The following is a 24,192-nucleotide window of genomic DNA, read 5'->3' on the forward strand; positions in this document are numbered from 1 at the left end:
GGCACTGTTGTCCCTTCTGTCCCTAGCAGTCCGAGCTGGTGCAGACAGGGGGACCCGAAACGTGTAAGGTCGTAAAGGCATCTCCTCGAGGACTCCTGCGGGTAGGTGATGGGACTGGGGAAACCCCAGGTCTACAGCTAAGTTGTCACACGAGGCACGTTTTCTGGAGACCGTGTGGTATGTGGTACATTAAAAAAATCCCACTTTTATGTAAAATAAAAAAAATTTTTTAGGAGGTAACAGCCCCAAAATACATTTTTTAGGAATATATCTAAACAGGATGAAAAGAGATTTCAGGGAAAATTCTAAAACTGTTGAAAGACCTGAGCGAGGACCCTTCTAAATGGCGAGTGCCGCGTTCGCACGCCGGGAAGTTCAGTTTCGTGATGAAAACATCTCAAAACGTGCGGAATGAAGAAGTTGCAGAAGACAGCGCGCGGTGGGTTTCCTTTCACACAATGAGCGAAGTGCGTGGAACTGAACCATGTGCCTGAGCCTCTGAGCCCTCAGGAAGGAAGACCCCTGCTACCGCCCGCTGGGGCTCAGCAGCCGTGTCCTGTCCTGCCAGATAAGCCGATGGGAGGTGGATGGACGGGAGGAAGGACACAGCGCTTTTATTTGATGCCGATGTTTAGTTCACGCGAAGTCCCACGGAGGCGGTTAAACCCGGGGCTTATGTAGCATTTTAGCAAGAGGACGCTTAACTTTGTCAAGAAGTGACAGAAGGACACCAGGGTTTGGGAGGGGGCCGCCTGGGTGGCTCAGTCGATGGAGCGTCTGACTTCAGCTCGGGTCACAAATCTTGAGGTTCGTGGGTTCAAGCCCCATATTGGGCTGCTATCAGCACAGAGCCTGCTTAGGATCCTGTCTCGCTCACCACCCCCCAAAAAAAGAAAAAAAAAAGGAAGGAAAGGGGTTTGGGCTTCTAAGGTAACATGACTTTACTGGGGATTTTTTTTTAACGTTTATTCATTTATGTAATAATTTATTTTTTGAGAGAGAGTGCACGTGCGTGCACAAGTGGGGGAGGGGCAGAAAGAGAGGGACACAGAATCCGAAGCGGGCTCCAGGCTCCGAGCTGTCAGCACAGAGCCCGACGCGGGGCTCGAACTCACGAACCGTGAGACGGTGATCTGAGCCCAAGTCGGCCACTTAACTGAGCCACCCGGGCGCCCCCTACTGGGGAATTTTGTGTGGGAAATAACGGAGGATTTAGGCTCGTGCAGACCCACCTCCCCAGCGGTAGACGCGGTGGACGGGGTTCTGCTCCTGGAAGCAGAGAGGAGGGCACACCTTCTCAAGGGGAAGTTTATGTCCCACTCTTAGCGGGGACGGGGCGGGTGGGGGGCAGGAAGCTCCTTCTGCATTTGCGGCCTGAGGGTCTTCAGCTCAAAACAATCCTATGCCAAAGTGTGTGTTGTGTGCGTCCCCTCCCCTCACACGGACCAAGGGAACAGCACGCTGCGAACAGCCACCTCTGTGGAGGGGCGGGGAGGGGAGGGGTCAGCCCCTAAGGACACACGGGGACTCTGGGCCTGGCCGGTAGGTACACCATCGTTCATTTTATTCTTGCTCTTTAAATTGTACACAGGTGTTTTCACAAAACATGCTCCGCTTTGAAAATAACAGGAGTTTATAAAAGAAGAAAAAATTCTGCCCAACGTAACTTTATTTCTGTCTTCTCAAACGTGTCAGAGCAAATATGCCATTTTCTAATCTCGAAACCCGCAAGATTAAAAGAAAATGAAGCCACCTCTTCCATCGGTCCTGCCCCGTTACACGAGATTGTACAAGGAACAAAGTCGAGCCTGCCCGCCGAGCAGGTGCAGCTTCCGAGGTTCCTCCTTGGTAGTCAGAACAAGCGGGAAACGGGTCAGGGCATAAGTACCACCACGGTTTTTTGCACCAATGAGTCACACAGGAAGTTAAAGCCTAGTCTAATCCTAGATGATCCTAAGTCCTCACTAACCAGCTGTCAGTTCTGACGTGCACATGTTGGGGCTCCATCTGGGGCCTTCGGGAGATCAGAACCCCCTGCCCACATGGGAATGTCTGGAAAGTACTTCCATCCCGTGTAGAGATTATCAAGGAGTGCTGGGGGGTGTTCACACAACCACACGCACCCTAAGAACCGTCCCAAGGCCTGTGATGTCGGCACAAGGTCAGCCCTCCAGGAACCGCGTGGCTCGCCTTCTCGGTGAACGTGAACTGTGGACTCCGGCCTGGACTGTTTCTCTAAAACCGGCCATGGACTTCAGACCAGTACTGTTTTAGGAAACATCAGGTAACAATCCACAGAGCGGCTGTGGGCGGCCGGGAGCCCCGTTGGCGAGGCCCTCGCGCCCCTGCTCAGACCTGCCAGTCCTGGGTCTGGTTTCTTCCAACCAGCAGCAAGCACTGAGAATTATTTTCATACCCAGACTTTTCACCCACCCGCTAATCATTAAAACATCGGATTCGCACAATCGCTTGATAATGTGATCTTATTAAAAAAGCCAGTCAAAGCTACCCTTTTTGTCTGACCTGGGATTGAATGATAAAATAGGAAATTTCATGTATACTTCAAAATATAAATGCTGCAAGTAAATTCTAAAAATATATGATGTCTGTTAATGCTAAAATGACTATTTGTGCCTACGTGAGGTCAAGGGCACTCGTAAAGCACATGACGGCTTGTGAACCGCCTCTTGTAACAGGCTTCCTCTCTCTTTGCAAACCAGAGTTCAAGCCTCATCTTGTATTTCAAATAAAGCTATTTTCGATGCGTCTCCCATATAGCTAAGCATGAATACAAAGGAAATGGGGCCACGAGCATGCACGAGGGCCACCCCAGGGCCAGTGGCCATGCCTGCAGGGAAGCGCCAGCCACCTGTAGGGAACCCCCGGCCTTTGCAGGGAACCCTGGCCGCCTGTGAGGAACCCCCGGTCACTGCAGAGAACCCTGACTGCCTGTAAGGAACCCCCAGCCGCTGCAGGGAACCCCCGGCTGCCTATAGGGAACCCCTGGCCGCCTGTAGGGAACCCCTGGCCACTGCAGGGAACCCTGGCTGCTGCAGGGAACCCCTGGCCGCCTGTAGGGAACCCCTGGCCCCCTGTAGGGAACCCCTGGCCGCTGCAGGGAACCCCCGGCCGCCTGTAGGGAACCCCCGGCCGCCTGTAGGGAACCCCCGGCTGCCTGTAGGGAACCCCTGGCTGCTGCAGGGAACCCTGGCCGCTGCAGGGAACCCCTGGCTGCTGCAGGGAACCCCTGGCCGCCTGTGAGGAACCCCCGGCTGCCTGTAGGGAACCCCTGGCCGCTGCAGGGAACCCCTGGCCGCTGCAGGGAACCCCAGCCGCTGTAGGGAACCCCCGGCTGCCTGTAGGGAACCCCTGGCCGCTGCAGGGAACCCCTGGCCGCTGCAGGGAACCCCAGCCGCTGTAGGGAACCCCCGGCCGCCTGTAGGGACCCCCCGGCCACTGCAGGGAACCCTGGCCACCTGTGAGGAACCCCCGGTCACTGCAGAGAACCCTGCCTGTAAGGAACCCCCAGCCGCTGCAGGGAACCCCTGGCTGCCTATAGGGAACCCCCAGCTGCCTGTAGGGAACCCCCAGTCACTGCACGGAACCCTGGCTGCCTGTAAGGAACCCCCGGCCACTGCAGGGAACCCCTGGCCGCCTGTAGGGAACCCCTGGCCCCCTGTAGGGAACCCCCGGATGCCTGTAGGGAACCCCTGGCCGCTGCAGGGAACCCCCGGCCGCCTGTAGGGAACCCCCGGCCGCCTGTAGGGAACCCCCGGCCGCCTGTAGGGAACCCCTGGCTGCTGCAGGGAACCGTGGCTGCTGCAGGGAACCCCTGGCCGCCTGTAGGGAACCCCCAGCCTTTGCAGGGAACCCTGGCCGCCTGTGAAGAACCCCCGGTCACGGCAGAGAACCCTGGCTGCCTGTAAGGAACCCCCAGCCGCTGCAGGGAACCCCCGGCCGCCTATAGGGAACCCCCAGCCGCCTGTAGGGAACCCCCAGCCTTTGCAGGGAACCCTGGCCGCCTGTGAAGAACCCCCGGTCACGGCAGAGAACCCTGGCTGCCTGTAAGGAACCCCCAGCCGCTGCAGGGAACCCCCGGCCGCCTATAGGGAACCCCCAGCCGCCTGTAGGGAACCCCCAGCCTTTGCAGGGAACCCTGGCCGCCTGTGAAGAACCCCCGGTCACGGCAGAGAACCCTGGCTGCCTGTAAGGAACCCCCAGCCGCTGCAGGGAACCCCCGGCCGCCTATAGGGAACCCCCAGCCGCCTGTAGGGAACCCCCGACGCCTGTAGGGAACCCCCGGCTGCCTGTAGGGAACCCTGGCCACTGCAGGGAACCCCTGGCCACCTGTAGGTTGGAACCCCTGACCGCCTGTAGGGAACCCCTGGCCGCTGCAGGGAACCCCTGGCCGCTGCAGCTCCAGCGCTTCAGCGGAAAACTATCTAAAATACTAACCCTGAAGACACCATTTACACTATTCTGGCTGAAAAGGACAACAGTTTCAATAAATATGTAGAACTGAACGTGAAGAAAAGCTCCAGTCGGGACCACGTGTATAGACCCGGGGCCTCCACCAAAGTAGCCCCCGGGACTCGGGAGCCCCACCGCCAACCAGGGCAGGGTGCCCGGATGTCAAGCGAACACAGCGTCCACAGAGTGAAGTTTTTCCTACTGCGTGCCAGCTTCTCTCCATGTCACCCCCCCACCCCCCACGCCCAGTGTGGCCATAAAGCGTCGGCACCCAGCCGTAAAACCGATGCCGTCTCCAGGGCCCGTGATTGTTCCTGCTGACCAGCCGGATTGTCCCAGAAACACGACCGTGACGAAAGCAAGGACCTGGGTTTTCAAGATAAAGTGCCACTCCCGTCCGTGTCCCCACAACAGTGCTGCACTCCCGAGGTGTCCCCGAAGCAGGGCTACGTTGCATTGTAGTTGCCCGGGACACAGAGAGTCCGGAAGTTTCCTAAGTAGAAGCTCAGATGAAGGCAAAATGAAGGCGACCGACTACTTTCCGAAACCCGACCACAAATAACTACAGAGTGAGTCGTGCGACGTGGATCAGCGAGCGGGGAGACCCCGTCCGGATGGTGTGACCGCACATTCGCTGTCCCTAAACTTATTGCGGCAGAGCCACCGATGGGCCCTTTCAAAATCTGCACCGTCGGCGTTGTTAAAATCTAAGAAGCCAGCGCCCCCAAACTGGTAAGTGCCATTGGCTGAGAAGAAGTTACGTGAAACGCAGCCCAAAGAGTCACGTAGAACCGAAAATGCCAGGTATGTTCACAATATTGTTGACGAAGGTATTTTTCTAAAATCAAGATTTAACTATCAAAAATAAATTTCTAAATTTAAATGTGTATATCAACGTAATCGGTCTGTAGTAATTTTCTTAAACAGCGGTCACGGTTCCCAATCACGGCAAGGCAGGTGATGCGTGACAGCGTCTCAGCTCTGTGACTCTTCCTTAGGATTCTCCTCGATTCCTCGTGCAAAGAGACGAACCAGCTGGCAGTGGACCCTGCAGAGACAAAGGGCGCCGTGTCACCCCCGGTGTCCCCCTGACCCTTGGCCCCACTGCCGGTCAAGGGTAGAGGTGGCATGGGGGTCTCATCCTGGCTGTCTCTGGGCCCAACCCCGTGGTGACAGGGCAGCTGAGGGCAGCCGAGGGCCAACAGAAAACCCGGCACCTGTAGACCCCGCTTTAGCAAAGTGACAAATCCCTGGGTGACTGCTTTCTCAGCTTCCAGGCCACGGAGAAGGTTCCGTGCAGGGCAACCCCCCTTGTCCAGGACGTGCGGGATGTTCAGTCGCCCAAGAGGAGGGGGCCCCACACCAGCCAGAGCCCAGGGGGCTGAGGGGTGGCCGAGGTGCCCTGGAGACCCCCGCCTTCCGCATGCACCAGGATGAGAGGAGCCAGAGGGGCTCAGCGGTCAGCGTGGCTGTCCGGTCCCCACCGGCAGCGCCTCCTTCCCAAATTATTAATGACGTCACAGCCTCCTCCGAGATGTTCAGTAATAGGGGTGCCTGGGTGGCCCAGTCGGTTGAACACCCGACTCCTGGTTTTGGCCCAGGTCATGGTCTCATGGTTCCTGGGTTCGAGCCCCACATCAGGCTCCGTGCTGATGGGTGTGGAGCCTGTGTGAGATTCTCGTTCTCTCAAAAATAAGTGAACAGAAAAGATTTTTTTAAAGATGTTCAGTAATAAAAACCCCATAACTAAGTCACCTGCTGTTCAAGGCATAGGGATATTTATCATGACATATAGCATATATTTCATAAAAGAATGCTTTTCCTAATTTTCAAAGTATCCTGTTTTTCCAGTAAATCCCAAAGCCAGCATCAAAAATAATTCTGTAACTTGTAAAATGTGTTGACAAAAGCCGAATCCTGGCGGGCTTCCCTTGGTCCTGTCCCCGCCCCTTCTCCTGGGATCTGAGCTGGACAGTCATGGCCACACTGATCACGCGGTGGCCAGAGGAGCAGGTGTGAGCAGACGTGCGCCTCGATGAGGCTGAGGCTGCCTCTCCTGACGGCCTGGCCGGATGCTGATGCAGGAGGCTCGACACCGCACATCCCACGGGCTGAAAAGCCATTTAACGTCGGGATTATACACAGTGACGTGCACGTTATCAGAGGGGTGGGCGTGGGTGCGGGGCTGCAGGCCCCTCCGTGTCGCCTCCCACATCGTCCGCACTCTGTCGTCAAGGAGCGCGTGGCCTGGCCTCCGTCAAGGCGGCTAGGATCGCCCCGACGTGTGCAGACGGCACAGGACCCTGGAACTTCACTCCATTTTTACACCTTCACCTCGTTCGACAGCCTGATCGACGACTTTCTCCGCACTCGTGCTCCCTCTGGGCGTGTGACACGTGTAATCAGATGGCAGACCCCCAGCCGGTCTGCAGAGGACCCCCTGCCCGAAGGCCAGAGGCCGGAAGAGCGGGCCTGGTGCCTGCCCCCCGGAGGCCACGAGCCAGGGTCCAGCGCCGGCCGCAGACGGGGCTCCCCGAGGCCAGAGGGGCTCCTGGTGGACCCGGTGAAGGAGGATGGCTTGTGTGTGTCATCAGGAGAACAGAGAGAAAATGCCAGAGCAAAGGGACAGAAGCCGGCGCCGGGGCTCAGGGAGAAGAGAAGATGGCGACACGGCGGGGGGGCTTGGGAAATCGCGGGAACCGTCCACACGCGGGCATCTTCCCCAGAGTCCGATGGCGGGGTCTCGGGCGCCGGCTGCGTGGACGCATGCGCGCGTTTACAGTGCACCCGCACGCTTGCGGTCGCGGGGCCCCTGGAGGCGCCCTCGGGCCACCGTCACTCACCGGACCTCGATGGCGGAGCTGCTCAGGACCTCCCCGTCACAGTTCCACGAGCTGTTGGACACAGAGCAGCAGCACGGGGGGTGGTCGCTGCAGATCTGCCCGAAGCGCGTCTTCCCCCTCTCCTTGAGGTCACTGTCCTCGTCCTCCACGTGCTTCGATACAAACTGGAATTTCCTGACGCGATAAACTTCGACAAAGGCGAAGTCAAACTGCAGAGAGACACGGAAGGGGCTGGCGCTTTTACGGGCGCTTTTGCGGGGGAGGCCCGTCCGTGGCCGGCGCGCCCGCAGCTCGGACACGAAGCGAAGGCCGCCGCCCGCCTCCCGGCGCGTCCATGGCGACCGGCGCTTTCTCAAGATTCTGGTAGTTCCCTAGTAGGGACTTGTAGAATTCTTCATCTTTTTAACAAGCACTGTTTTGCAAGCCACATAAAAATACCATTACGCTAGACCTGAAATGCAATTTAATTTAAAAAAAGGAAAACACATCTTACTACGACCAGAGGCCAACCCACACTTATCTCGTTAGAGTTGGGGTCTGCCGTTGTATTAACTACAAGGATGCCAGCGACTACGGAGAGGTTTGCTAGAAAGAGGTTTGTGTCTTTAACGAGCTCTCAGAAGGAGCAGACGCTAGGAGCTTCCAATGGGTGAAACGCAGACCAGAAACCTGACCTTGTTCCCTGGGACTCAGCAGTGGGTTCCTACGGCACGGCAGTCAGGGATCACCCGCAGGGACGCTGCCCGCGTAGACGCTGCCCAAATGGACCCCGCCCACCAGCGCGGACGGGGCAGGGCGAGCGCCCCACTCACCTGGTCGTACTGGTTCGTGTGCCTGACGAGAAACCTCAGGAAGTTGAACCGGGAGCACTTCCGGATGAGGATGAGGTCGGAAGACCCGTCCCCCAGGTGGGCGGCCGGGGACAGGCCCTGGGGACTCCGGGGACAAGCACAGGACATGTTGGTGGCGTTGATGGCCAGGAACTTCCCGCAGACGACCTTCCACTCTTCCACCTCCTCTGAAGCAGAAAGGCATCGCAGACGGCACGTCACACGCGGGCGCGCGTCCCGAGACCGTCCCTACGGGTCTCCCGTGGACTGACCCTCGGCCCCAGCACACGGGCCCTGTGCCGGCCGCCGTGCCCGGAGGGTCGCCTCCGAAAGGGCACAGCTGTGCCACTGGTCCTCACGTGGGGACGTCTGAACAACTTAGAGCGGGGGCCACCGAGCCCGGCCTGTCACCCGATTCCGCGTCAGCCGAGAATAATTTTCCCCTTCGTAAGCGGTTTACAAAACTCCAGAGGAACAGTATCTCGTGACATACGAAGATTACACGAAACTCTAACGTCGGCGTCCACAGCTAAGTTTCTGGAACGCTGCTGCGCCCACCCCCTTCCCGGCGCCTGGCAAAGCCCACAGACGAGAGTATAACGCTTGACAGGAACTGTCGCCGGCCCCCAGGCCAGAGCAGCCATGTTGCTGCCCGGAGGCGAGCAGAGAGGGACACACGCGCCCACCGACAAAGGGGGGGGACGCACAGCGGGAAGACGCAGCGCCCTCAGAGGTTCCACAGCTTCAAACCCCAACACACGCGGCAGTGACCGTGAGTCCGCGGCCCAGACATTACCGGTGTTCTCCAGACCGTACAACGACCTCTTCTGCTCCTCCTCCAGCTGCTGTTTGCTCTGCCTGCACACGAAGCACCTGGAAGACAAGGACGTCACCGCCCTTCCTGAGGCACGCGGCCGCGACAAGGGAGCGCACGCGCCTGGCAGCTCTCCCCTTTGCACGTCAGTGTGAATTCTGCAAGTCAGATCTTAAAATGTCCGCGCGTCCACGCATCCTTCTCCAGAGCGTGTACGCGCGTGGCTAAGAAGCCAAGGGCATCCCACGCGGCCGTGGCGCTGGCGTGCCGAGAGCCAGCTCGGCTTGGCTCCGAGGTCAGCGGAGCGCTGGCTGGTGACGTGCCGAGCCAGGCGCAGGTCGCTCAGCACAGGTGACACAACGGTCGTCTGTTCCAGGCGGTACCAAGCGAGCAGCCAGCTCGCAACTTCGTCGTCAGCCTGGGCTCACCGTGCAACGGTGCGTGTTCACGCCAGGGAGATCGGCGCCTCGGCTCGGCTCAGCAGCTCTACCTCTAACCGTTGTGACCTGTGGCCTCAGATTCTCCATTAAAGAAGGAAAGGGGCTCGGGAACGCGTGGGCCCGGAAGCCGTGCGCTGAGCTACGCCATCGCCGGGCACGCCAGAACCACGGTCTCGCATCTACGCTTAGAAGATACGCGTCCCCGATAGGAGCACACCCCCAAGCAGCCCAGCTTTATTTCGCGCCCTCTGCAATAGAAACACACGGAAGAATGTGCTTACCCGGCACGGCAGGGTTTCCTGTCCCTGGGAGACCCCACTGTGTGCCGCGCTGGCAGGAAAGACACTGTCCCTTCGTAGCAGTGATGTGACAGGAAGGTCTTCAAACCTGGGAACGGAGCACAAAGTAAAGCAGCCCCAGCGTCGTTTTCTGGCCACGAGGCCACCAGCTGCACCTGTTCCGGGACACAGCGCCCCCCCCCCCCCCCCCGCTGCACCTGTTCCGGGACACAGCACCGCCCTGCGGCCCCCCAGCTGCACCTGTTCTGGGACACAGCGCCCTCCACCGCTCCCCCCCCCCCGGTGCCACCAGCGCATCCCAAGACCTGTGTGATGGGAGCGGTAAGGGATCGGGCCATGCTGGGTGCCGGGTCACCAGGGCTGCCTTCAGCGGTGGAGGTCTCTGCCATCAGTGACCCCTCCTGCCTGCCCGCAGATGGCTGCAGGGCTGGCATGTGGCAAAGCCCCCGACATCTGGAGATGGCCTCCCCGACTCGGTGGAGGCTCATCAAAGGGCAGGGCCACCTCTCTGCTCCTCCCAGACGCTCCCACGTCTCCCTGGCTCGGCCGCCCAAGGTCACCCAGGACCAGTCTGGCATCTGGGAAGAACGCGGACAGTGACGGTCCAGGGCAGCACCGCCAAGGACTGTGTCCGGCCCATCTGGAGGACCGTGGCGTGCTATCTGCTCTGAGCGGGCCTGGCCGGCCTCGAACCGGCCCCAGCGGGCACGGGCTGAACCTGAGCAGCTGACTGGAGAGAGCCCAGCAGGACAGGGGAGTGGGGGCCACAGTGGGGACCCTGCCACGTCCTGCAAATGCAACAGTGACACCACTCCCCTGAGCCGGATGCCGGGCTGGCGCTGGCCATGGTGACATCGGGCACGATGGGGACACCACTGAACCCGTCCCCACCCCGGCCTCCCACCTGCTCTACCAGCAGCTAGTGTGTGGCTGGGCATCTGGGATCCGCCCAGTAACTACCTGCCCTGTGGAGAAACCCCGTCCCAATGCCCTGGGGTCCACCTTCCTCCCTCCACTTCCTCCGTGGGTGGCACCCTCTCCCGGGACGACCCTCCAGCTCGGCAGCTGGTGAAGGGCAGGGGCTGGCCGCTCGACCTACAGGACGGTCTCTCTCCCGGATGGCAGGGCCCCATTTCTGCCCGTCCTCAGACGGACACGTGCGTGTCCCGCCGGCCCTAAAACGGGCCTCCTCTCTGCCTTGAGAAAACCGCTGAGCCTCTGCAGGTCTGTGTGTGTGAGTTCCAGGTGGGGACGGAGACGCGGACAGGACACGCCCTGCATCCTAGCGGAGAGGTGACCGTGGGCCGGGGTGAGGCCCACGGGCTCGGGAGCGAGCGGCCAGCTCAACAGCAGGTAATCAGGAAGACGGCACGAATCTCACCCAGATTCTTTCTAATCCCTCGTTCTGTTTCCTAATGACAGTTTGGGGAGATACGTTACTTTGGAGTTTCTTGCGTTTTAACTGCAAAGCGATACCGTAGCTTTGATTTAAACAGGGCTCCTCAGTGCCTCAGACCCAGCACATTACTATCCGTTTCTCTCCCCAGAAAAGGGTTCAGATTTTAATACCTGGGGTTCTTCGACTTAACTTACTACCGACTGACCCAAAAGCAAACTGGAAAGGGCAGTGGCCGGGTGGGTGACAGTCGCCAAGCAGCAGGCGTGCCCACTCCAGACCCTGCCCCCGTTCAGACCCCTCTGGGAAGGGGACACCGCCTGAGGAGAGCGGACGGTCACGGCTTGGCACGGCCGCAGTGCCTTCGAGTCGCTCTGCGATCCCGAACAGGAGAACCGGTCTGTGGGCCTGGGGTGTCCACCCTGCTCTGCGGGCACCCCGGGGCCCTTCACCAGCAGGGCACCCGCCTCTGCAGGCGAAGGCAGACGCCATGTGCCAAAGCAGGGCTACCTGAGAAGTCGTATCTGATGAGCCCCATCCACCGCTTCTTCTCACTGTCCTTGATGACGTCCCCGTAGAAGCCATAGCCCAGCAGGGACACGGAGTAGCGCAGCAGCGTGCTGTTGTGGTGAACCGAGGACACGTCCATGGGCAGTGAGTCCCCTGCGGGAGAGACACGGTCCCCTGGCCACCTCCACACCGCGCCTCCTCAGCCCCTTGATGGCACGGGCGGGCCCAGAAGCACCCAAGCGACTAAGACGTGCAACACACGGAAGGCAGCCCCGGGGACGGTCTGCACGTGGGCCCTGGGTCTCCTGTTCCTGATTCCGATGACAGGACTTGACTAAAAGGTCCACAACAGCTTTGGGAAGTTTCCCAGCAGGCACGGAACCACAGTGGACCCACGGGGCTCGTTCAGTGCCGCTGCTGGGAAACGGGGTGGATTTGACGGTGAAGAGGGGCCCACGTGCTAAGGAAATCGAGAATGGGCTATGCACTTCCGGGGCCCCGTCGTCAGGGACGAGGAGGGAGCCATGTGCTTGCCGGGCAGGGGCCGTGGCTGTCTGAGCAGCTGGGGCGGCCATTCCCGCCCTCGGGGCCGTGTATACGGGAGCGCAGGAAATGTCACTTGGAAGGGGCGTCTCGGGTGCCACGGATTCGGGCCTGGGAAAACCTGTCCCGATGGGGATGAGGGGCTGAGTCCTGAGCAGAAGTGAGAGCGGAGGACCGGCGAGCATGAGACGCGTCCAGGACAGAGGGTCAGCCTGACCCCACGCATGGGGATGCCGAGGCAGCTGGTTGGGCCACGGGGTGCCTGTGACCCCTGATGGGGGGCCCCAGAGGGCTCTGAGCAGGGTTTGTGTTTTTGAAGGACCCCCTATGGCCGTGGGAGGACAGGACAAGATGGCAGGTGGCAGGGAACCACAACACACGCAGAGCTCTGCTGGCGGGAGGGCCGGGGCCACCCTGCGCATGCCCAGCGAGGTCCAGGGTCTGCTGCGTGCATGGAAAGGGACCTACCCACGATGATGTGCAAAGCTGATGTCTCCGCGTCATTCGTGCCGACCGTGGAAAAACACACACAATCCGTGGACCCTGAAGGAGGAGAGAAAAAAAAACGTCCTTCATATCATCGTATTAATTAAAAACTCGAGGGGCATCTGGGTGGCCCAGTTGGCTAATGCGACTGACTTTGGCTCAGGTCATGATCTCACGGTTTGTGAGTTCGAGCCCCGCGTCGGGCTCTGTGCTGACATCTCGGAGTCCGGAGCCTGCTTCAGATTCTGTGTCTCCCCCTCTATGCCTCCCCTGCTCACGCTCTGTGTCTCTCAATCATAAATAAACGTCAAAAAAATTAAAAACAAACAAACTCTAGTAGATTTCCAACGAGGAGGACTCTTCCTTTTGGCCCCAGAATAGATACGGAAATAAAGACTAATATGATCCATCCACAAAATGAATGTTGGAAATACTGACACTGATTTGTCAGAAACACTGAGACTGCGGGTGCCTGGGGGGCTCAGTCGGTTGGGCATCTGTCTTCAGCTCAGGTCATGATCTCACAGTCCATGAGTTCGAGCCCCGCGTCGGGCTCTGTGCTGACAGCTCAGAGCCTGGAGCCTGCCTCTGCTTTTGTGCCTCCCTCTCTCTCTGCCCCTCCCCTGCTTGTGCTCTGTCTCTCTCTGTCTCAAAAATAAATAAAAACATTAAAAAAATTTTTTTTTTAAAGATGCAGGTTTATAGGGGCACCTGGGTGACTTAGTAGGTTAAGCTCATAGCTGAGTAGGTTAAGCAAGTAGGCTCAGCTCATGAGTTCACGGTTCATGGGTTTGAGCCCCACATCGGGCTCTGCACTGACAGCTGGGAGCCTGGAGCCTGCTTCCGATTCTGTGTCTCCCTCTCCCTCTGCCCCTCCCCCGCTCATGCTCTGTCTCTCTCTGTCTCTGTCTCTCTCTCAAATAAACATTTAAAAACAACGCAACTCTGAGACCGGACTTCAATAGGACCAGCCATCCCCTCACAGAGTCTGTGGAGCCTGTTCCTGAACTGTCCCGGGGAGCAGAGCCCCCGAGAAATGCGGGTGGCAGTGGTGGCCGGGCACCTAGCTCAGCGCTCCGCAGTGAGTATGAACCCCCTGCACGTACCAGCGGCCACGAGACCCAAAGGACTCTGCCCTGTGCAGACGCTGCCAGCGGGAAAGCGTATGCAGAGCAAGGACAACTCGGGAAGACCCCGGAAAAAGCCCCGTGGAAGCTTGCCCCCCAACACCAGCACCCGGTTTCACAGAACGCGCCGTGACCTGTCCCTGGGTCACAGGGGCACGGCAGCTGTCACCTGACAGACATGAGGGGACTCCACTGGCCACGGCGGGCACACGCCTCACGCTGACATGCTCGGCTGCACACTGGGGGCGACCTCGTGGCACCCGGCCAGTGCCTGGACCCCCAGGTCCTCCCTAGGTGTGGCCCGGTTCTAACTGGGTCATAACCCAGGTCACTGTTCTCAGCCCGAGCGGGCGGAGACTCTCCTGGGGTGCTTATTTACAACAGGGTCCTGAACCCCACTCTCCCGAGATCCTGACCCAGCAGGTCTGGGACGGGGCCGAGCAACGTGAAGTGTAACACGTCCGCTGAAAGCCTGGTGTAGATTTCCTAAGAAAGGGATGACAGGATCCAGAATGGCACAGTTTCGTCACGGACACCACGCCCAGCACAGACCGAGATCCATCGGGAGGAACCAGCGTTAACGGGCAGGGGGGCCTGGACGCCAGCAGGGGCCACGTCTCTGCCCTTGGGCCCCGGGACAATCTACAAGTCTCCCGTCGTAAGTGATGTCCGACGCAGCCGGAAAGTTCCAGGCTCCCGACAGACGTGTCGGGTTGCAAGCACCCTCTGGGGTCTCTTCGAGTAACAGAATCTGGTCCAGTCTGTGATCCGAGGGGAGGCTCTTAATTATTTAATCTACGCTGACATGTGGCTTCTGGATGTTGGTAAGTTATATAAACACAAGCATATTTTTTTTCACCAACTTAACCTAAAGACTTCAGTGACACCTCGTTCCACAAATGAGCCAAATACACATTTTTAAATAAACATTTAAGATTATAGGAGTGACTGGTCTTAATAAAAATTAACATCAACAGTGTCCACGAAAAGCCTCGTGGTTTCAGACTCTCCCCACCCGCTCACTCGTCGTTAGAGTGAAGGGTGCTCGGATAATATAAACGGTTTCAAGAGCACAGACTCCAAAAGACCTAGCTAATTAATTTGAACCATGCCCCAAGGTAGTCCTTCACATCCCCAGAACTTTCCAGAACATCGCAGAGCCCACTCGCTCCCCTTGTGTGCCCAGGGCCCTGTTTACTTTCCTGGCAAGCCATCCCTCATCACAAGAGCTGAGGAGACCCCACACTCGCCTGCACCTGCAGGGATGTAACGCGTACGGTCGGTGGGGATTCTGCAAGGACCTCCAATAAAAACGCAGAAGCCGGCGTCTGGCTTCTATCCTGCACCACAGCCTATAAACCGAGGCCTCTGAAGCCTGTCCCTGCGTCTGGGCCACCCCGTACAGGGGGACCCCACGGGGGAGCTCCGAGTCTCGAGAAGGCACCTCGTGGGGCCGGAAGGTCTGCGAGCGTGGGACGCCCTCTACAACCACAACAGAGGTGGGCCCGTGCTGTTCCCAAGCTGCCAGAGGCGTCTCGTCCAGGGAGGCGTGGGCGGGACAGGGCGAGGCGACCGGCCTTTCTGGTCAGGCGTCCAGGGTCCGGGCCTGGGCCGGGCTGGGGTGTGGCCCCATTTCTGGAGCCAGAGTTCTATCCAGGTGTACACCTTCTATCCAGGTGTAAGATGGGCGGAAATGTGCTCGTGTTCCAGGATTTAATTCTAGATCCCGCCATTGCCCTGAACGGGCAGGACGCACCTTCTCTCCGGTCACCCGGGTCCTTTGGGCAAAGAGTGGGGCAGGTGAACAGAGCTTCCGACGGTTTGCTGGGATCGTTTTACTGAAAGGTCAGATTTTCGAAGGAGGGGACTGCTCAGCCTCCCGCCCACTTGGGATCCTTCACGGGCCGCCGCCCCTCGGCCGGCCCCTGCCACCTGCCCCTTTCTCCCAGGAGGCCCCCGCCCCCCGAGGGCAGCACACCCGCAGCCAGGCCCCCTCCTGCCCTCACCACACTTCACCCCGGAAGGCCGTCCAGAGCCCCCCGTCTGCAAGGGCGTGGCCCCTGCCACTGCTCTGCTCTCTTCCTTATTCACCCATGTCTGCGTCCCCACAGCCCACGCGCCCGGCCTTGCTCACTCCCGGGCCGCAGCCGGGCCGAGAACGCACGGGCACCGACGGACTGGGTGAACTCTGGCGCAGGCGGAGGGACCCGGGCGCCGGCAGACGAGTCCACGCACACGTCCCGGTCCTCACGGGCTGGCGTTCTGTCAGCGTGCCTTCAACAGCTCGACCCTCGGGTCCGAGGTAACTCCCCGGTCATCTCCTCAAGCCTGTGGCCCAGGCTTTAACCAAGAGGAAGGCCCAGCTTCCGGCCGGAAACGCAAGGTCTGGCTCAGCTCAGGCGTCAGGACGTGGTTCTGGCACCATCGGCCCCCCACGCTGAGCCGCGTCCCTCCCGAGGCGCTGGGGCCCCACCGGGCAGCACAGGGGCAGTGACGGGAAGACGCCGGGTGGAGGGTCGGCTCTCTGCGGCCTCGCTAATACCTCCAAATACTCCAGCGGAAAGAGGCTGAATTTAGGAAACATCAGCTCGGGACCCAGAGTGGCTGCAGCGGTGGCCTCCATCATGCTCTGTCCCGGGCCCCCCCACACCACCCCCTCCTCCCGACTGCTCCTCAGGGCCCCCGGGAGCCCCGTCTCGGATCTCCATCAGAACTCTTGCCTCGTCGTGGCCCCTCCCCAGGCTGCCAAGTCCAACATCATGGGGTCACCCTGGCCGCCTCCGTCACCCTTGGTTCCTTGGGCTCGCTCTGTGCCCAAGTCACAGCCGCCCACGGGGCCACCGACCAAACCACGGGCATCCTCCCTAGGCCTCAGGCAATGGTGCCCTGAGCAGAGCGTAGGGGATGGTCTTCGAGCCCACGCAGACGACACTGCCCACGGGCCCATGAGACTTCTTCCCTCTGTGTCTCACAGCAAGGCCCTCGGGACGTGAGCCCCGTGCTGGGCCCCTGTCCAGGCGCCTCCGTTACCCCAGTCCTGGCACTCCTGCCCCACAGGCCCCCCTCCTCAGCACACAGCTCATTCCCATCTGCCCCCCATCCCAGCTGACCCCGTGCACGGCTGGCGCCTCGCCTGTCCCCTCTCAGAACGGCCCTGGACTCCCTGCAGAGAGAAGCCATCCCGGCCGTTCTCCCTGAACTGTTTCCCCGAAGCGCCCACGCTTCCTCGTGTGCTGGGGGCTCCTCCGTGGGCAGAGGCCACACCCGTCTAGTTCACTGCACCCCAAGGCCCAGAGGGCGCAGAGCCGGCCTCAGTCCGTCCTCACATGCCTGATGCAGCTGCACGGGCTCCCACGACCATGAACGCTCAGAGCTTAGAGTTTTAAGTATTAGAGCCACTGCAGGCACGTGGTGACATCGAGGAAAAATAGTTCGGCACGTGGACAAACAAAATTCACGTAGCCCAGAGCAGACCACATTCAAAGTCCAAAGACAAGCTGAGACCGAAGCGACCAAGAATAAATATGTTTAATATACAAACACCGTCAGTCGGAAAAAGACAAGACTCTTCCTGACTGTAGGGTGGGGCAGAGAGGTCTCTGAGTTCCCACGGTCCGTGCCCTTCCGGGTGACCTTGAGACCCCTCATCTGTGGATGATGGCGGCACCTCCCTCACAGAGCGGTCGTGACCACGGAATTACAGGAATTACATGACGCGTGACGTGGGGATATTGCCCAGACCCTGGCCCGCAGTCAGCCTGTATCAGTGCGGACACAGGGCGGGGACACAGGGCGCAGGGCAGAAGGCGCCTCATCCCCGTGGCCTTGTTTGCAAAGCCTTAAACCAACAATGCCCAGGCTTTGCTTGGCTTAGCACTGGCATTTTTCAAAGAACTAGGCACTTCCTAGAAAGACCTAAAACCCGCTGAGCTATGTCTTTGGGACACAGCCCAGGGGCCCACAGGGTTAACAGGCCCGGCTCCCTCCTTCCCGGCCCCCATTGCACGGGCCCTTCCCCCAAGCCCAGCGCCCCCAGGTCTGGGCTACAAGCCACTTCTAGAAGACCACCTGCTTTCTGGGGTCCTTTCCTCCTCGGTTGCGCTCTGGGGTCCCAGTGCCCCCCGTCCCCCCACCCCCTTCCCCTGCCATTCGGCAGTCCTTTGAGAGCCAACTGTCCCCCAGCTGCCAGCTGCTGGGCGCTTGTGGGAAGCAGGTGTCGGGGGAAGACAGGACTCCCCCAGGCACACATCAGTGGTCTTTCCTCCGCCATCAACTGTCAACAAAGCCTTCACCCATGTGCTGATAAAATCCCCAGCTCAGTAACAGAATGAACCTGAAGGAAGCTCCACGCCCCCGGGGACGGGGACGGGGACGGGGACGGGGACGTGGACGGGACGCCCTACCCGCGGGGATGATGCCGATCCGGAGTGGGCTGGGCACCAGGGCTGCCCGGGGCTGGTTCTGGTCCACGCCGGCGTTCCTCTGCGTCCTGCCAATCAGGCCGTGCAAGACCTCGCTGAACATGCCGTCTCCACCAACGCAGACGATCCTGCAGGGGACACGGGCGTTAGGGTCCCTTCTGCTGTCCCCGCAACGCCGTGCTCTCCACTGCTCAGAAAAAGTTAATCTGCATATGCAGGTAGTAAGACGGAGAAGGAAAACGGTCCACGGTTGTCTCCCAGACGCAGAGAAGGGGTGATGGAAATTTTCTGCAGTTTCTGGTTTTCTATAGGAAGCAGGTTTACTCTGACAATCAGGAAAAGCAAGGGCAGGGAGCGGACAAAACTAAGACAGGTGGGGAGGGCCTGAAAGGAACCTTACTCACCCGTCGTATTTATCTATGTTGATCTCGTATAAGCTCTCCTTGGCCTGATTAGCACGTTCGGTGACTACGGGGAAAAGATAATATTTCATTGTACGGTTTACGTTCGAATCTGAGAGTCTGAGTTAACATAAGAGGCAAGCAAACCATTCTTTTAAAATGAGGTCCTAGGGGTGCCTGGGTGGCTCAGTCAGTTAAGCGTCTGACTTCAGCTCAGGTCACGATCTCGCGGTCCATGAGTTCGAGCCCTGCGTTGGGCTCTGGGCTGATGGCTCAGAGCCTGGAGCCTGCTTCCGATTCTGTGTCTCCCCCTCTCTCTGCCCCTCCCCCGTTCATGCTCTGTCTCTCTCTGTCTCAAAAATAAATAAACGTTAAAAAAATATATTTAAAAAATAATAATAATAAATAAATAAAATGAGGTCCTAGAACATCCTCAGGGGAATGGAGTGGGGGTGGGGCGCCGAGCCCAGGCGGAAGCAACCCTCGTTCAGGACGCATTCCTCCGGGGGAGATGCCACCTTCTTGGCATCTAATTGCCAACAAGTGGTAACTTTTTGGAAAGAGATTTTATAGCTTTTCCTCATTATCCAAGTTAGATTGAAATTTTAGAAAATACCAAGACATAAAAGAAAGAAAAAAAAAGAAAAGAAAAGAAAAGAGAAAAAAAAAAAGAAAAGAAAAAAGAAAAGAAAACGTCAGCCCACATCTGTATACTCAACGTAGGACACAAAGACACAACTGAAATTCTGCTGTGCGGGCAGACTTATACCCCGGTGTTCCCGGCCCTGACCGTTTTCTTAAGTGAAAAGCTCTCCGTAAAGACCACGTTAAAGGTCCACCTGCTCGCTGTGCCTTCCGTTTCGCCACACTCGGGCAGTGGTACCTCCACGTCTCCTGTCAGCGGGCATTTACGCGGTCTCGGTGTGCTGCTCTTACGGGACGTGGCAGCGCACGCGTGGGCACTTGTGTGCATCCGACTGCCGTCCTGGGGAGGACTCACATCTGGACTCCTGACCGACCCCCTGATTTATAAGGCTCTTCGCCCACACTGCCAGTGTCTCTTTAACACGCGTGCGCAGACCCCAGAGCACGGGGTCCGGGAAGGAGAACCCCGGCTTCCTGTACCCGCCTGGCGTTGAGAATCTGCACTTAAAACCACATCACGTTTCTTAAAACATGACTTATTGGTGAAATTACTTCTAAGCCTCATCGAATCACTCGTCTTTCTTCTTCCACGAATCTCCTGTCCGTGATCCTGACCGTTTTATCTTCTTAGTGTTTCTCTTCTATGCTAAGACTGGGCCACAGAGGTATACATTCTTTGTTTTGTACTGTTCCCATTCCGGCATAGAAAACAACGTATTTTATTTTGTTTAAAATAATCACATAATGGGGCGCCTGGGTGGCTCAGTCGGTTGAGCGTTTGACTTCAGCTCAGGTAATGATCTCACAGTCCGTGAATTCGAGCCCCGCGTCGGGCTCTGTGCTGACAGTTCAGGGCTTGGAGCTTGCTTCGGATTCTGTGTCTCCCTCTCTCTGCCCCTCCCCCGCTCCTGCTCTGTCTCTCAAAAATAAACATTAAAAAACAATTAAACCAAAAATAAATAAAATTTTAGTAAGTTTTTTTTTTTAAAAGTGTAGAGGGGCGCCTAGGGTGGCTCAGTCGGTTAAGCGTTCGACTTCAGCTCAGGTCATGATCTCACGGTCTGTGAGTTTGAGACCCACGTTGGGCTCTGTGCTGACAGCTCAGAGCCTGGCGCCTGCTTCGGATTCTGTGTCTCCCTCTCTCTCTGCCCCTCCCCCACTCATGCTCACTCGCGCTCTCTCTGTCAAAAATAAACATTTAAAAAAATTAAAAAAAATAAATAAAATAATCACACAAGATAAAAATCTTGTCTAGAATCATTCTCAAACACGCCTACGTATTTAACGGAGAATTTACACCTTACCGATTATTTCGGTGGTGATGGACGCTAAGGTAAACAGTGGGGCCACTTTCCTTTCATATATCCGCTTGCCTTGTCCTTTCCCTCCAAACGGATTAATAAACACCAGCAAATGCTTCGGTCTGGATGCTACAAGACAACAACAATGCGTAAATCACAACGGGTGTGGCAGATACTCTCTCGCAAGTACTGTGTTACTGAACAAAATCAAACCACGATGGTGTGAGAACTCTGCGCAGGACTGTCTGGGAGAAAGTATTTTTAAGTCAAAGAACAGCACGGAAGGGCTTCTTCATCTACGAGCAGGGAGAAGGGCCGGCCTGTGAGAACGGGCAGAAGCTCTGCACATCTGCAAGGTCTCCCAGAAGCCCCCAGAACTCAGAATTCTGGAAGGCAGCAGCAGCCTCGCCTGCTCCATGTTCAGGAACGTGGGTCTGCAGAGAACAAGAAGAAACGGATATATGGGACAGAGCGCCAGGAGAGACAGACAGACTGACAGGCACAGACAGAGCCTGACATGTAGTCCATGGAGACGGACAGAGAGACGGACAGACGGCGAGACACGGACAGCCCCTCGGTCCCTGGTTCCAGTCCCGTCCAGAGAACCTCCCCACGTGGGTCACGCCTGTGCTCTTACAACAGCTCCCACATTTCTGTTGGGGTCAGTTCAAACAGATTTTGATACTTAAAAACCCAACTTTACTAACAAATCAATCGACGTGGCAAGAAAGTATATATGCCCAAGAAAACTGAAAACCTAAGTCCCCACAAAATCCTGCACACAGATGTTCCCAGCAGGGCCATTCGCAACAGCCCCGAGCAGAAATATCCCAAACGCCCGTCGACTGACGACCGACACACCAGTGGTCCAGCTGCACAATGGAATGCTACTCGGCCATAAAAAGGCACAAACCGCTGGCATATTTGCCAGCACGGACACATCTCTGACTCATTACGCGGAGAGCCCGAAGCCCTCGAAAGGCCCCCGTCACACGATTCCATTCAGAGTGATCCTCTCTGCACTGATGGGAAGGATCATCAGAAGACTCTGGGGTGACGTGAGTCTCACAGGGAGGGGTGTGGGGTACACGACTACCTGTACGTATGTGTCAACATCATGGATTTAAACTCACGGTCTATCCGTTTCGCTGTACAGAAATTCGAGCTCAGAACTGTAAACAAATGTTCATCTCTAATTAGTGAGGCGCCCGCTGAAGTGTTTAAAGGTGAAGCACCCCACATCCATCACTTAACTCTGAAACTCAACAAAGAACACTATTAACTACTGGATAGATCCACAGACATCGACAAAGCAGATAAAACAACATGTTAACCGCTGTAGAATCGAGGCTTTGGATATGTGTGCATTCACTGTACAATTCTTGCAATTTTTCCCTTCTGTATGCTTGAAAGTCTTCATAATAAAATACTGGGGGGGCGGATAACACACAGTAGAGAAAATCAACAAAGTCAGAAGTTGGTTCTTTGAAGAGATTCATGAAATTGGTAATTCCTTAATACAGCTGAAAAAGAAAAAGGGAGAAGAGATAAACTATTATTTACCAAGAGCAAGAAAGGGGACATTATTCCACAATCTGCACGTATTACAGGGAAAGTGAAAGGATTATGAATAAACTTATAAATTTGGATAGACAAATTTTCTGAAAACAAATACAATTTACCAAAGCTGGCAGAAGCAATAGAAAAATCTGGCGAGTCTGGTATTTAATAAAGAAACCAAAGTCATTAATGAAAACCTCCCAAAGAAAGCCCAGGCCCAGAGGGCTCACCAGTGAATCCTTCCAAGTTTTTAGGGAAGACCACAGTCCCCAGAATCACATAAACTCTTGCACAGAAGGACCGAGCACCTCCCAGCTCCCCGCATGGGGCCACCAATGCTTGGCAGCGAAACCAGACAAGGGCATGGTCAGAGGGGAGCTATGGGTCGATGTCTCCCCTCAGCTGAGGCGTAGAAATCCTGAACCAAATATCAGCAAGTCAACTCCAGAAATACATAGAAAAAGAGTAACACGTCATGACCAAGTTGGATTCAAAGAGAAGCCAATGTACTTAACACACGGACTCCAAAAGGAGACGATCACACAGGCACCCCAACAGATGCAGAAAAAGCATTCATCAAATTTATCAGTTAGTTATGGCTGAAGGAAAAACCAACTCCTAAAACTAGGAATTTGAAAAGAACGTCCTTTATATGTTTTTACCTATTTTTAATTCTCTTTTCATTTTTACTTTTTAAGAAATCCCTACACCCAACGTGGGGCTCAAACTCATGACCCCGAGATCAGGAGTTGCCTGCTCCGCCGACTGAGCCAGCCAGGCGCCCCTTTAATATGTTTTTTTAAAAAAATCTATGAAAAACCTAAGAAACATCATCCTTGACAGTGAAATGTCGGAAACGGCCCCGAGAACAGGACTGAGACGACCCTCCCCACGCTGGGATCCACACCAGGGCAAAACTGTGAGAAAGAGACATAAATGGCACAAGAACCATGACGGATGAATGAGAAGGGTCATCACTCACAGTTGACATGACTGCGTTCGAAGAAAATCCAAAAGAACCATCAATCTATTAAAAAGTGGACTTAGCAACGTCACTGGGCACAAAGTGGAAATCCATTCAAGTTCTGCACACACGAGCCAAGTTCGTGGAGAACAACATGGCGGCTCATGGCGCGTGGGGGAGGGACGCTCCTTCCCTCAACGGCGTGGGGTCGAGCAGACATCTGTGTTTAAGTAAACCCTGACCGCTCACCTAACACCACACACCCAAATGAATTCTAGGTGGATTCTAGGTCTAAATGTGAAAGGTGAAACAAGGTTCTGAGGAGAAAATATCTTCATGGCTCTGGAGTGGACAAAGATGTCAAATAGGACCCAAACTAACCATAGAGCAAAACAAAACAAAAAGATAAATAGATCTACATTAAAATGAAGGATGTCTGGGGCACCTGGGGGCTCGGTCGGTTACCCGTCCGACTCTGATCTCAGCTCGGGTCTTGATCTCACGGTTGGTGAGTTCAAGCCCCATGTTGGGCTCCATGCTGGGATGAAGCCTACTTAAAAAAAGAAAAAAAAAAAAAAAGGATGTCCGTCCATCAACAGACACCAGTAAGAGACTAAAAAGGCCAGCCACAGAATGAGAAATGATGTCGGTAATTCATAAATCCAATAAAAGATTTGGATCCGTGATATACGAAGAATACCCATGTAACATTAAGACAGATAACCCAACAGAAAAGTGGACAAGAGACCCGAACAGCAGACTCCTTACGAAAGGGGATTTCCGAATGGCCCAGAAACACAGGAGCGTGTTTCTCAACCTCTTTAGCTATCGGGGAAATGAAAATTAACCCCGTCACGCAAGACTCGTAACACCCACCCAAACAGCTACAATTATTAAGGTGTGGGCAAGACTCGGGGCAACCGGGACTCTCATATTCTGCTGGTGGGAGTGTCGCCGTCTGACGCTGTCTACTGAGGTGGCACATAACGCCCCGGGGGCCACTCGAACCACCAACTGCACTCCCGCACGCAGCCAACGGAAATGCAGGCATGTGTCCACACGAGACACGCACCAGAACGCTCAGAACATACAGGATTGTCTGCAGCGGCCCACGCCGGGGAGCTCTCCCAGCGACCTGCCAC

The 24,192-nt window shown here is 56.6% G+C and overlaps 1 protein-coding gene and 1 long non-coding RNA gene across 2 annotated transcripts in view; both read right to left on the minus strand.

The window, feature by feature from the left end:
- Positions 1–1,542: 1,542 nt before the first annotated feature.
- LOC123386775 lies at positions 1,543–3,817 on the minus strand. The gene is made up of 2 exons (XR_006601194.1): positions 3,477–3,817; positions 1,543–3,255 (listed from the first exon to the last, which is right to left on the minus strand). It is a non-coding gene; the product is annotated as an uncharacterized LOC123386775 (long non-coding RNA).
- A 660-nt stretch (positions 3,818–4,477) lies between these two features.
- Positions 4,478–24,192, minus strand: part of CERK (ceramide kinase) — a gene marked incomplete at its 5' end in the record, with an annotated part of 45,348 nt that continues 25,633 nt past the window's right edge. The window contains 10 exons of the mRNA XM_045033183.1: positions 4,478–5,518; positions 7,314–7,522; positions 8,126–8,331; positions 8,940–9,016; positions 9,679–9,784; positions 11,603–11,755; positions 12,614–12,688; positions 18,162–18,307; positions 18,584–18,647; positions 20,530–20,655. Coding sequence (XP_044889118.1) covers positions 5,446–5,518; positions 7,314–7,522; positions 8,126–8,331; positions 8,940–9,016; positions 9,679–9,784; positions 11,603–11,755; positions 12,614–12,688; positions 18,162–18,307; positions 18,584–18,647; positions 20,530–20,655 — 1,235 coding nt within the window. The remainder of the gene's footprint in view (positions 5,519–7,313; positions 7,523–8,125; positions 8,332–8,939; positions 9,017–9,678; positions 9,785–11,602; positions 11,756–12,613; positions 12,689–18,161; positions 18,308–18,583; positions 18,648–20,529; positions 20,656–24,192) is intronic.

Source organism: Felis catus, chromosome B4 (genome assembly GCF_018350175.1).
Source record: "Felis catus isolate Fca126 chromosome B4, F.catus_Fca126_mat1.0, whole genome shotgun sequence".
In the NCBI taxonomy this organism is placed as follows: Eukaryota; Metazoa; Chordata; class Mammalia; order Carnivora; family Felidae; genus Felis; species Felis catus.